The sequence below is a fragment of the Kogia breviceps genome, chromosome 10, assembly GCF_026419965.1.
Source record: "Kogia breviceps isolate mKogBre1 chromosome 10, mKogBre1 haplotype 1, whole genome shotgun sequence".
Classification (NCBI taxonomy): domain Eukaryota; kingdom Metazoa; phylum Chordata; class Mammalia; order Artiodactyla; family Physeteridae; genus Kogia; species Kogia breviceps.
In genome coordinates, this window is record NC_081319.1 from 82,540,693 (window position 1) to 82,555,443 (window position 14,751).

The 14,751-nt window shown below is 36.8% G+C and overlaps 1 protein-coding gene across 1 annotated transcript in view; it reads right to left on the reverse strand.

Annotated features, from left to right (window-relative positions):
• Positions 1-14,751, reverse strand: part of PKHD1 (PKHD1 ciliary IPT domain containing fibrocystin/polyductin) — a 420,109-nt gene that overhangs the window by 15,758 nt on the left and 389,600 nt on the right. The window contains exons 61-63 of the mRNA XM_059075914.1: positions 14,547-14,682; positions 13,468-13,555; positions 4,910-5,017 (exon numbers count right to left, since the gene is read on the reverse strand). Coding sequence (XP_058931897.1) covers positions 4,910-5,017; positions 13,468-13,555; positions 14,547-14,682 — 332 coding nt within the window. The remainder of the gene's footprint in view (positions 1-4,909; positions 5,018-13,467; positions 13,556-14,546; positions 14,683-14,751) is intronic.

Below are 14,751 nucleotides of genomic sequence, written 5' to 3' on the forward strand. Positions count from 1 at the left end.
AGATATGTTCATTATCTTAACTGTGGGGATGGCTTCATGGAAGTATAGATTCATCAAAGCTTATCTAACTGTATGCTTTAAATATGTATAGCTTATCATATGTCAATTATATCTCAAGACAAAAATTTAAAGTAAAAAAAAAACCACACTTGCCTGTGATCATAAGTTAGTTATAACCAGCATTTTTGAGTAGGTCATTCAAAACAAACAAACCCCAAATCTCTGCTTTCATCTGAATAATTCAGGCAAAAACAGAGTTTGTATTTTCTCTACTCAAGGAAACACCACGTTTTCTTTGCTGGTCTTTCCTTGGGCTGAACCTGACAATTTGACTGGAAGTCACAGTTAGAGCTCCAGTCGCTTGATTCCTGGCTGACTCGGTCCCAAAGTTACTATAACAAAATTATCTAGAAATGCTTCTCCTGTGGGTACATCTTATCCTTGAGCCATATTTGGCTTGTTTGTTATCAATTAGTTTCTTTTTATGGGCAACTGAATAAGCTAACTCTAGCCCAGAGACAGGGGTATGGATTTTACTAGGGATTCACAGAATTAAAAACAAAATTCTTTATTCTTTTATCCATTTTCCAATAACTGCTCAGTGATTGTTTACTTCACCAGGTAGATCAGTTACTGTTCTCATTCTTAAGATATTTACAAGCTAATAAAGGAAATAAGATATACATACAAATAGTTTCCATACAAATCAGAATGTGACCCATGCCACCAGAATAATGCAAATCAATTGCTTTGGAAGGTTATTTCCTAGCAATATGATTGGGGAAAGCTTCCCAGAGGAGAGAGTATCTAGATGGGGATTTGAAGGTTGAGCAAATAAAGACAGAAAAGAGAAAAAAAGCAATTGATGTTGAAAAGAGTACTGCCAGGAAATACGAGGAATCAGTGCAGGAAAGCATGTGAGGCAAATTTTGGTGGGCATTAAATGTCAAAAGCCAAAAGGCCCTTGACAGCATTCTGAAGGCAATGAGGTGTCACATATGGAGAAATTCTGACCTGAAGTGCCATGAGCCACCTGGGATATAGAAGATCAAGCCATGGACGTGTTTAGAACACAAATAATGACAGAGAGGCTGAAGTCAGGCCTAAGGTTTATAAGCCTGGAGCATTAACCTGAGTCTAAGGGTGAAGACCACCAGTTTTTAAATATTTTTAGCATCAGAACATTATTTAAATGTAATCTTAGGCAGAATCTCAGTATCCTCACTTATTCATAAACAAATATTTATTTTTATTTTTATTTTTTTTTAACACCCTGAGGATGTAATGCTGAACTGAGTAGAATTCCTGTCCCTTCTGGGACTTAGGTTCTAATGGGGGATAGAGCAGGCAGGCAATAGACAAACAAGAAAATACGTAGATACTCTGACGCTAGGGACTGATGAGTGCCATGCAGAAGTCAGAGAATGGCTGGGGAGGGGAGCAGGGTTGAGACTGTGGTGTAGACAGAGTGAGGTAGAAAAGGGCTCTCTGAGGAGGTGACATTTGAAAAGAAACCTGGATGAACTGGTAAGTGAGCCATGAGAAGTTAAGGAGGAGGAATATTCCAGACTCAGAAACGGCCACTGCAGTTGAGTTTTTCTGGGTTGGCTGGCAGGGTGCATCCTGTCTCAGCCCAGCGGCCCTGGAGAATCCCCTAAGAGTCCCATGTCTCCAGGAAATGGTTAGAGAAACCACAGCCTAGACCACGGTAATGACAATGCACGTGGAAAGGCTGGGTGGGAAGTCGGTAGAACAAACTTACAGACACCCTGCCCTCTTGACAGTGTCTCAGGGAGTTCAGAAACAGATAAATGAGCTGGATTAGTCCACATGTTATAAAGACTTATGAGGATTCCATACATACTTGGTTAGACGTATGTAACTTCTCAGTTCCTCAATTTCTATATTTCCAAAATAGCATAGCGATTATAGTCAATGATACTGTATAATAAACTTCAAAGTTGCTAAGAGACTAGGTCTTAATTGTTCTCACCACAAAAAAGAATGATAATTATGTGATGTGATAATTATGCAATGTGATATAGGTGTTAGCTAACACTACAGGGATAATCATATGGCAATATATAAATATATCAAACCACCATGCTGTACACCTTAAACTTATGCAATGTTAATGTCAATTGTATCTTAGTAGAAAATAAATTATATATATGTATATGTATATATATATATATTTAATGAACTAAGTCCTTAATTATGTCTTTGGTGTATCTACGGAGCTGAAGAAATGTATGTCTTTGTATGCAGTGATTAATGAAACATTGATTAAAGTGACATCTATTTCCACTTAAAAACATAAAGACATGGACAATCTTGGAAACTTTAGAAAGACAGATTGCCAACTTCCATGATCTAAATAAAACCAGGAATCACATATGCCATTATATGCCATCTCTGGGCATTAAGCAGATGTTGAATTCTGTCCTTTTTCTTCAGTTTTAAGAAAAATGAATAAATAATGAGACAAAAAATAGTAAAATAGGAATAATGATGTGTTCCTCTCTCTAAGGTAGAAGAGGGAAAATAATGAAAATGATTGCAAGTCTTCTGCTTGATTCAGGTATGAAGCAACAATTACAGTCCCATGAATCAATGCTTGTCACAGCTATTCTTTTGGAGCTTATTAAAAAGGAGAAATGTCATTGCGTGGCCTATCAATGTGAGGATGAGAGCTGCCTTCCCAAATAATTCCAGCCTTAGACATTGATACTCCTGGAAACGAGGAGTCACTCTCAGGGTCTGTACTGGTAATGAACATGTGGCTATGGGGTCACAGAAGTGCAGGCCTTCTGATGTTTTCTATTTCTCCTCCATCTTTTCTCTTCTCATTTAAACAGAGCCTCACCTCATAGAGTTAGTCTTGAAAATTATGAAGAATAATTTAAGGAAAATTCTAAAGGAAAACTTCTCAAGATGATTCCTCATTTAGGGGACTTTACAAGCTGAAGGTGGAAATTAAAGGAAGCAGTAGTCCAGTAAATGTGAACACCAGGGCCAGCTCAAAATCATACTGTCACTGAGAAGCTTCTGTCTACACTATAGTTTACATTCAGTTGTATAACTTATGTCTTAAAATAAACTTGATGAAGTATTTAGTCTTAGTTAACCACTGAGGAAACTGGAGGGCAATGGTCTTTTAAATATGCAACAAATCGGGACCAAAATATCCAGCTCTGCATGTGTTATCCTTCAAAATATATCCTTGGGAATCCCATGGTCAAGGCGCTGAACATTCTTCTCCATGAATCTGTGCTTACATCAGGACAACGTCTTAGGTATTAAAAGAATAATACTACCTGACCCCAGATGATATTCCCTTTGTGAAGAAAATTGTCCAAAACTTGGAACTGAGAGAAAAATAATGATTATAGATCTTAACAATATCATACTGGAGCATTTTCAAACAAGCCCATCCAAGGTTTTTCAAATTCTCTGGAATACACTCTTGTTTGACTTAATATTCAATATGTAGGGGTCCAGTCTTGTGAATTTGTAGAAGATTGGTAAGCTGCAAGTGATTTTCATCCAGTAAGAACGTAAGTGATATTTGTAGACATGCAACTCAAAGATTAGAGTTTGATTGCCCTGTATCCAATTTAGCAAACTGATTTCAAAGCAGTCCTTTCCAGGTTATAAACCTTGCCATCCTCCTGGTTCCCTCATTAAAGAGTAAAGTAACTTGTTGACAAGTACTCATTATATATTTTCATGAGAGCCATATTTTTAACTTTTTGAAAAGTATACTGGTGGTTTGAATTTAAGTTTCATGAAGGAGAACTAATACCTGGCCTTAATTAAATATTTGTTGTTGGGCTTCAGACACCTCACATCAAAACATTTAATTTCCTTTGCCATTTCCAATATCTAAGCAGTTTAAATCCACTCATGATTGTTCTAGTGTATTTTTTAAAACTTTGCATTATCACAGCTGTGCATTGACTACTTTCCACAACTGCATGTCTTAAGTACCAGACTAATTTCCCTGACTCAAATTAATAATTGATTATAATTATCTACCTTTCAGTTCAAACGTGATGTTAATATTTTTAGAATTCTTTCAGATGCTCTCTTAGGTGAGGAGGGTTTTTTTCTGGTAAATTACAATATTGGATGCAATATTTAAATCACTTTTTTCAAGTGGTAATTCTGTGTCTCTATCAGAGTTCAATCCTTAATAAAAAGGATGTCCAAAACTGGACTCTTGCCACTCCTCTGTAGGGTGCAGCCTGGACTCTACTCATCATGGAAATGGGAGAGTAGTATTTTTCATAAGCTCATCTGGCTTTGAAGTTTAAGTAACATATTATTTACTACAAAGTTATTGAATAGTATTACACTCTAATAAAGCAAAATTTGTCAAGAATACTTCCGAAGGGAGAAGGTTTCTCTTTAATGTTTTGTCAAGAAGAACTGGATCATATAAGCAATTTACACACACCTTATACCTACACTTCTAAAATACCAGGATTTTGAATGGGTATAGTCACCATTTTAAAGGTGGGGGTGGGGCAGTGGATGAGGAGGGCAGGACTGAAAGATAAGATTTCATAATACTCGATACCCCAAGACTGCCCTTCTTATAAATTAAAATTCTTAAATTAATACCCAACCAAATTCTATCAAATGTCATAGAAAAAAAATTGAACAAAGTAAATTTTAATAACTAGAGGAAAATGTACATTTGGATTCTTGCTTACCATGATTCTCATGAGGCTTAATTTCTACATGTGTTCTTGCTTCTCACACCTTAATGATACAACCAAGGGAATTTTTTCTCTAAACTACGACTTCTTATTCATGATAGAAGCTAGTCCCATTATAAAGGAGAAGGGGGTATATTTTTTTAAAAAGAGGAACAGATAATAAAAACACACTGTGCTGAAATTACCTGGAGGGAAAGTGACAGTAAAAATAAAGTGCCAATTTGACCCAGAGATCAAAACTGCCAAGTTGGAGAACCTCACATAACCATCTTGAGTTTCTGCCTGAGTACATCCTACAAATAAACACAAAACCAAAAAGTGAATGTTAGTTACCTACACAAGAGCGATTTCTTTAAGTCTTCCCTGTAGAGAGGCAAAGGGACAATATAGAAAAAAAAGTTTAATTCAAGTGGTTACTAAATCCATTAGGCTTCTCTTAGACAAATCTTGGAACCAAATAATCCAAGATAGAATAATAACAACAACAGCCAACATATATTGAAAGCTTACTATGCCAGACATTGTGCTTTATATTCATCATTGTACATAAACTACACAACCCTATAAAATATACTATTACCAATATTCTAGAGATTAAGAAATAGACTCAGGAAAGGTTAAATTACGTGGTGAGGGGGTTATAGCTCAAATCTGCCTGTTTTCAACGCTTGTATTCTTAGCCACTATTATATACTGACTATTTAAATGTCTCTCAAGAAAGAAAGTCTATTCTCGTTCTAGGTGGTCAGTTTCTAGGCTCTGCCTCTCTTCTATTCAAGGGATCTGTGGTTTATGCAGTGACAGAGTTAGGCCAATAGATCAGGACCACAGCAATGCATCAAATCAGGAGTGATAAAGGCTACCCTGTTCAGCAAGTTGGATCCTCTGGGCTATGGTTTCCCTCAATAAAATGCAAAGAGGAAAGCTGACATCTTCTAACAATAGGTCATCCATTTATAAAGTAAAAGAAGGAAACTTAGCTCTGGATCCCATTCACAATGCCTTTAATTAGTCTTCTGACTCCACTATCCTCAAATTACTTTGCTAATTAACAGCTGCTCCATTTCACTCTGGAAATGCCACTATGATTGGTATGATGGACAACGAGATAGGAGAGTGGCCTTAAAGTTTAAAAATTGGTTTGAGATCTTTAAGGCTGAAAGGTATCATAAAGATAGAATATGCATAGTGTTCTATTTCTCAATTCAATTGCTCAATCCTTTTTGGGAAAACATTGTCTTTCTTCATCAATTTTTCAGAGCTAACTAAAATTTCCTTTTTCAGAAACATCTTTTCCTTCATCTCTTCAGAGTCCCGAAATAAATAAAATGCCCAGAAAAAATGGAAATAAATAAGCCAAGACTCAAATAAATGATAGGCACCAAGACAAATGCCATTTACACTCTTTAAAACCTATATGCATCAAAATTATGGTCAATAAACTCTTGCAAACAATGAACTGCAGAGTACAGATGTTCAACATGAAATCATTTGCTACAGTTTTCCCTTTGACAAACGTTCTTATTGTTCCCATCTTTGGAGGAATACAAAGCAGCATTTAATTGAAATGTGTCCGGCAAGCACAGTGAGTCTGCCTCATAGAACAGCCGCCAAACTGCCTAATGGAGAGTACTTTAGCTCCAAATGGGTTTGCTTTTGTGTTAAATACCAGCTTGCCTCAGAGATCTCTACAAAGATTCCCATATATATCTACGATATTCTCAGCTTTGAAGCATATGTTTCCCAAAGCTGAGGCAGTTTGTTGTCAAGTACAGTACATTTCTCCGGGGTTCATCATATCTCTGGAATGGTAATTGTAAAATAGACAAATGTCATTGACAGCCTCCCTGATCAACCTGGTCCTGGCTGAGGGAACCTGGGAGGAGATGGGGTGTTGGGCTTCACACAAGATTGAAGCTGATGACATGCTTTATCAGGGAATGCTACTTGAATGTGATTCCGTAGGCCATAGGGTTTCTAAAATACTTTTCACCCCCAAAACTATCCCTCTTACCTTTAGCTATCCACACTAGCAAACTGTTACATCATTAATGTTGAGAGTTTATTTTTTTAGTATTAAGAACACATTTTTTTTACAACTAGGATCTATAGCTAAATATCAAACGATCTGAAGGACCCTAAAATAATTGTCTTTGTGTATATAAAGCCACTTTTGGTTATAGCCTCTTTTTTTTTTTTTTTTTTTTTTTGAACTGAAGAGGATTTACTGAGACAAAAGAACATGAAGTTAAACTGCAGAACAACAGATTTAGGCTAGACATATAGACCGGGTTTTGTTGTTGTTAATTTATTTTTCTGCAGGAAATACTTAGAATAAGTTAGGTAATCCATGCCAAATGGTTTTGCTTCCATTCTTTCTGAAGTTAAGGAGAAATATTTCACGATGGCTTCAAGAGATACTTTTAATCATTGAAGTAGGGTGTTTGGTGATGTGGGCATTCTACAAAGAAAATGACACAAGATTTTTTTCCTATTTCATGACACTCGCACACACGCACAAAAACATGTGCATATATGACCTCAGCCCATTTCTCATACGCTCTCATTCAATCTCCTAAAGAGGACAATGGTGACTATACTGATCCAGGGGAGTCAGTTGGCTTGAGCATGAGTTGGTGTTAATGGAGGAAAATAACAAACGGTTTCATGTCTCATTCATTTTGCAGGATCCAATATGATTCTAAGCTAGACAGTGATGATATCCTTGGGATAACAGAGAGGAAACCAATGAAGAATTGGGGGGAGTATGTGTCAGGAGTGGGGCACAGTAAAGTATGGAGGCTGAGTAAGGTATAGTAGAGGAGTAGGTATAGGATATGATAAGGTATGGAGTGTAAGTAAGGAACTGGGTATGGGTAATGTATGCAGTATGGCAAGGTACATATTTTATAGGAGGCATGTGAATGAGCTTAGACTCAAAGCCAGGGTAGAGTAAGAAGTAACTGGAAGAGGGCAGACAGCAGAAGCAAGAACTACAATCCTGCAGCTTGTGGAACAAAACCCACATTCACAGAAAGATAGACAAGATGAAAAGGTAGAGGGATATGTACCAGATGAAGGAATAAGATAAAACCCCAGAAAAACAACTAAATGAAGTAGAGATAGGCAACTTCCCACAAAAAGAGTTCAGAATAATGATAGTGAAGATGATCCAGGACCTTGGAAAAAGAATGGAGGCAAAGATCGAGAAGATGCAAGAAATGTTTAACAAAAACCTAGAAGAATTAAAGAACAAACAAACAGAGATGAACAACACAATAACTGAAATGAAAAATACACTAGAAGAAATCAATAGCTGAATAATTGAGGCAGAAGAACAGATAAGTGACCTGGAAGACAGAATAGTGGAATTCACTGCTGCTGAACAGAATAAAGAAAAAGAATGAAAAGAAATGAAGACAGCCTAAAGACCTCTGGGACATAATTAAACACACAACGTTTGCATTACAGGGGTCCCAGAAGCAGAAGAGAGAGAGAAAGGACCTAAGAAAATAACTGAAGAGATTATAGTCGAAAACATGGGAAAGGAAATAGCCACCCAAGTCCAGGAAGCGCAGAGAGTCCCATACAGGAAAAACACAAGGAGAAACACACAGAGACACATAATAATCAAACTGGCAAAAATTAAAGACAAAGAAAAATTATTGAAAGCAGCAAGGGAAAAATGACAAATAACATACAAGGGAACTCCCATAAGGTTAACAGCTGATTTCTCAGCAGAAACCCTACAAGCCAGAAGGGAGTGGCATGATATGCTTAAAGTGATGAAAGGGAAGAACCTACAACCAAGATTACTCTATGCATGGCAAGGATCTCATTCAGATTTGATGGAGAAATCAAAAGCTTTACAGAAAAGTAAAAGCTAAGAGAATTCAGCACCAACAAACTGGCTCTACAACAAATGCTAAAGGAACTTCTCTAAGTGGAAAACACAAAAGAAGGAAAGAACCTACAATAACAAATCCAATACAATTAAGAAAATGGTAATAGGAACATACATATTGGTAATTACCTTAAACATGAATGGATTAAATGCTCCAACCAAAAGACACAGGCTCACTGAATGGATACAAAAACAAGACCCATGTACATGCTGTCTACAAGAGACCCACTTCAGACCTAGGGACATATACAGACCAAAAGTGAGGGGATGGAAAAAGCTATTCCATGCAAATGGAAATCAAAAGAAAGCTAGAGTAGCAATAATCATATCAGATAAAATAGACTTTAAAATAAAGAATGTTGCAAGAGACAAGGAAGGACACTACATAATGATCAAGGGATCAATCCAAGAAGAAGATATAACAATTGTATATATATATATATATATATATATATATATATATATACCCAACATAGGAGCACCTCAAAATATACAAAATATAAGGCAACTGCTAACAGGTATAAAAGAGGAAATTGACAGTAACACAATAAAAGTGGGGGACTTTAACACCTCTTTAACACCTTACTTACACCAATGAACAGATCATCCAAACAGAAAATTATAAGGAAACACAAACTTTAAATGACACAATAGACCAGACAGATTTAATTGATATTTATGGGACATTCCATCCAAAATTGGCAGACTACACTTTCTTCTCAAGTGCACACGGAACCTTCTCTAGTATAGATCACATCTTAAGTCACAAGTCAAGCCTCGGTAAATATAAGAAAATTGAAATCATATCAAGCATCGTTTCTGACCACAGCACTATGAGATTAGAAAAAATTACAGGGAAAAAAATGTTAAAACACAAACACATGGAGGCTAAACAACATGTTACTAAATAACCAAGAGATCACTGAAAAAATCAAAGAGGAAATAAAAAAATACCTAGAGACAAAAGACAATGTAAATACGATGATCCATAACCTATGGGATGCAGCAAAAGCAGTTCTAAGACAGAAGTTTATAGCAATACAAGCCTACCTCAAGAAACAAGAAAAATCTCAAATAAACAATCTAACCTTACACCTAAATGGACTAGAAAAGAAGAACAAACAAAACCCAAAGTTAGTAGAAGAAATCATAAAGATCAGAGCAGAAATCAATGAAATAGAAACAAACAAAATAATAGCAAAGATCAATAAAACTGAAAGCTGGTTCTTTGAGAAGATAAACAAAATTGATAAACCATTACCCAGACTCATTAAGAAAAAGAGGGAGAGGACTCAAATCAATAAAATGAGAAATGAAAAAGGAGAAGTTACAACTGACACTGCAGAAATAAAAAGCATCCTAAGAGACTACTACAAGCAACTCTATGCCAATAAAATGGACAACCTGGAAGAAATGGACAAATTCTTTAGAAAGGTATAACCTTCCAAGTCTGAACCAGGAAGAAATAGAAAATATGAGCAGACCAATCACCAGTAATGAAATTGAAACTGTGATTAAAAATCTTCCAACAAACAAAAGCCCAAGACCAGATGGCTTCACAGGCGAATTCTATCAAACATTTAGAGAAGAGCTAACACCCATCCTTCTCAAACTCTTCCAAAAAATTGCAGAGGAAGGAACACTCCCAAACTCATTCTATGAGGCCACCATCACCCTGATACCAAAACCAGACAAAGATACTACAAAGAAAGAAAATTACAGACCAATATCACTGATGAATATAGATGCAGAAATCCTCAACAAAATACTAGCAAGCAGAATTCAACAACACATTAAAAGGATCATACACCATGATCAAGTGGGATTTATCCCAGGGATGAAAGGATTCTTCAATGTACACAAATCAATCAATGTGATAAACCGTATTAACAAACTGAAGGAAAAAAAACAGATGATTATCTCAATAAGATGCAGAAAAAGCTTGTGACAAAATTCGACACCCATTTATGATAAAAATTCTCCAGAAAGTGGACATAGAGGGAACCTACCTCAACATAAAAAAGGCCATATATGACAAACCCACAGCAAACATCATTTTCAATGGTGAAAAACTGAAAGCATTTCCTCTAAGATCAGGAACAAGGCAAGGATGTCCACCCTTGCCACTATTATTCAACATAGTTTTGGAAGTCCTAGCCACAGCAATCAGACAAGGAAAAGAAATAAAAGGAATACAAATTGGAAAAGAAGAAGTAAAACTGTCACTGTTTGCAGATGACATGATACTATACATAGAGAATCCTAAAGATGTCACCAGAAAACTACTAGAGCTAATCAATGAATTTGGTAAAGTAGCAGGATACAAAATTAATGCACAGAAATCTCTTGCATTCCTATACACTAACAACAAAATATCAGAAAGCGAAATTAAGGAAACAATCCCATTCACTACTGCAACAAAAAGAATAAAATACCTCAGAATAAACCTACCTAAGGAGACAAAAGACCTGTATGCAGAAAACTATATGACACTGATGAAAGAAATCAAATATAACACAAACAGATGCAGAGATTTACCATGTTCTTGGATTGGAAGAATCAACATTGTGAAAATGACTATACTACCCAAAGCAATCTACAGATTCAATTCAATCCCTATCAAATTACCAATGGCATTTTTTACAGAACTAGAACAAAAGATCTTAAAATTTGTATCGAAACACAAAAGACCCCAAATAGCCAACACAATCTTGTGGGAAAAAAAACGGAGCTGGAGGAATCAGATTCCCTGACTTCAGACTATACTACAACATGGTACTACCAAGACAACATGGTACTAGCACAAAAACAGAAATATAGATCAATGGAACAGGATAGAAAGCCCAGAGCTAAACCCACGCACTTATGGTTAACTAATCTATGACAAAGGAGGCAAGGATATACAATGGAGAAAAGACAGCCTCTTCAATAAGTGATGCTGGGAAAACTGGACAGCTACACGTAAAAGAATGAAATTAGAACACTCCCTAACACCATATACAAAAATAAACTCAAAATGGATTAAAGACCTAAATGTAAGACTGGACACTATAAAACTCTTAGAGGAAAACATAGGAAGAACACTCTTTGACATATATCACAGAAAGATCTTTTTTGACCCACTGCCTAGAGAAATGGAAATAACAACAAAAATAAACAAATGGGACTGAATGAAACTTAAAAGCTTTTGCACAGCAAAAGAAACCATAAACAAGACAAAAAGACAACCCTCAGAATGGGAGAAATTATTTGCAAATGAGCAACTGACAAAGGATTAATCTCCAAAATTTATAAGCAACTCATGCAGCTCAATATCAAAAAAACAAACGACCCAATCAAAAAATGGGCAGAAGACCTAAATAGACATTTCTCCAAAGAAGACATACAGATGGCCCAGAGGCACATGAAAAGCTGCTCAACATCACTAATTATTAGAGAAATGAAAATCAAAACTACAGTGAGATATCACCTCACACCAGTTAGAATGGGCTACATCAGAAAATCTACAAACAAGAAATACCAGAAAGGGTGTGGAGAAAATAGAACCATCTCACACTGTTGGTAGGAATGTAAATTGATTCAGCTGCTATGGAGAACAGTATGGAGATTTCTTTAAAAACTAAAAATAGAATTACCATATCACCCAGCAATCCCACTACTGGGCATATACCCTGAGAAAACCATAATTCAAAAAGACACACGCACCCCAATGTTCACTGCAGCACTATTTACAATAGCCAGGTCATGGAAACAACCTAAATGCCCATCGACAGAAGAATGAATAAACATGTGGTACATATATACAATGGAATATTACTCAGCCATAAAAAGGAACAAAATTGGGTCATTTGTAGAGATGTGGATGGACCTAGAGACTGTCATACAGAGTGAAGTAAGTCAAAAAGAGAAAAATAAATATTGTGTATTAATGCATATATGTGGAATCTAGACAGATGAACCAGTTTGCAAGGCAGAAATAGAGACACAGATGTAGAGAACAAATATATGAACACCAAGGGGGGAAGCAGGGGAGGGGGTGGTGGTGGGATGAATTTGAAGGTTGGGATTGACATATATACACTAATATGTATAAAGTAGATAACTAATAAGAACCTGCTGTATAAAAAATAAACAAATAAAACCTGAAAAAAAAAAGTTCTGAAATACGTTGCAGCATAGATGAGTCTTGAGCACATTATGCTAGGTGAAATCAACCAGTCACAGAAGGCCTAACACTGTGTGATTTCATGTATATGAAGTATCTAAAATAGTAAAACTTATAGAAGCAAAGAACAGAATGGTGGTTTTTAATTTTCATATGCACAAGCTCCAGAAAAGTAAATGAAGCTAGCAGTGGTACTGGGACTGAACAGGAAGGTAACGGAGGACCACGAAAGCTGGAGAGGAGAAAATGAGCTCTCAGGGCCTGTTCTGGGCCAGGCACTTTGCATTCGCCATCACATTTATTCTTTATAACATTGAGAGCCAGTGTTTCTGTTTCCCCATAGAAACCACATTGTACCTATGACTTGATACTGTACCAGAAAATCATCTGTACACGATTAGGGAGCCATGCCCTTTCCTTACACCAGACTGAAGATACTCCTCACCATGCCGGCAGGGGTGGGGGTAGGTGGGCAGATGGTTTGTTAAACATTTCCTGCCAACCTAATGTTCCCTTTTGCAGACACTGGCATTGTAGACTGGTGGTGAAGGGGATTTCTTCCAAACTAACAAAGATACTGAGTATTAGTGGCTTTTGTTATAGAGTCCCAACGGTAGCAAACGTTTCTGTGCGGATGCAATTATAGCAGGTCTCCGAATATCACAGGTACCTACCTCTCAGCATGGAATCTGATGTCCCTTCCAGAGAAACAGAAACGACCCAAGGCTCTGATGGGGGCCCCAACGACTCTACTCTCCGATTCTGGAAACAGGAAAAAAGGGGAAAAGTTGGACTCAGAAGAGAATTTTGTGAAGTTATCTGAAAAAGAAGAGGATTCACACAGAATCTTTTATAAAGCACACATTCATCAGAAATAAACAAAGGAAAAAAAATAATAAATACATATTTTCTTTCTCATGTTAAGAAGAATATATCAAATTAGCTTACTGAGCAGAGAGAAGGGAGATTATTGCAAGAAAAGTTGGGGCAGGGCAGTGAAGAGAAGAAAGGAAAGTTAAGTTTACAGAAAAGGAGAGTGGCATGGTGTGCTGAGGGTTAATAAGGAAGGAAAGATTAAGGCGACGAAGCAGGAGAGAGTTGGGTGAGTGCCAGGCTAGAGCAGAAGTGCGGACCTCAGGCCCATGGCCTTCACCCCTCTGTAAGCACACCAGGGGAGGCATTTTTAAAGTCACGAGTGGAAAGCTGATTTGAGTATCATATTTCACTTTCCCCCCCCCTTGATATTAGTAAATATAGACAAGATAAAATAGAATCAGAGGGCATGGACACTGAAATTAGAATTAAGCACAGAAGCCTCTTGTTGATGCTGTACTTAACCACATACAGGAGAAATCATTTAAAACAACACAGAACTATAATGCAGAGGTGATGGCATAAATTCCTTCATTAGCATATGAAACGACTTCTTCAGATATAGATCCAGCACTTGGAGAAGGCGGGATTTCTGAGAAGATACATGAGACCTACTGTAAGAATTTGCTTAAGGAAAAAAAGTATCAGAATGCTATTTTTACCCTTGATCAAATTCTGGACATTTATAGAAAGTGGAAGGAAAGCAGGCTGTGAAATGGAAGGAAAAGAATGAAAGTAGTTAGATGTTCTAAGTGCACCAAATGTCACAGGGTGGGCACTCTGTACATGTGTATCGTGAAGATGATGGAATATGAAACATGCGCCAAATACAACATGGTACCCGGCTCTAAATAAAGATTGTTACCTGTGCACAAGGTACCTGCTTATCCAGGAAAACGAGCTGTGGTTGTACTGTAAGTTCTTTTCCCACTTCTCCATCTGAAGGCTGGACTAGGACGGAAAGACCATAGGGCCGAATATATATCAAGTTCCCAGTTTCAAAATTGCTTGTATTTCTGGCACATGTTAAAAAAGAAAAGAATACATGCCTAAGATTACAGATATCATATCACTGCAGTAGCTTT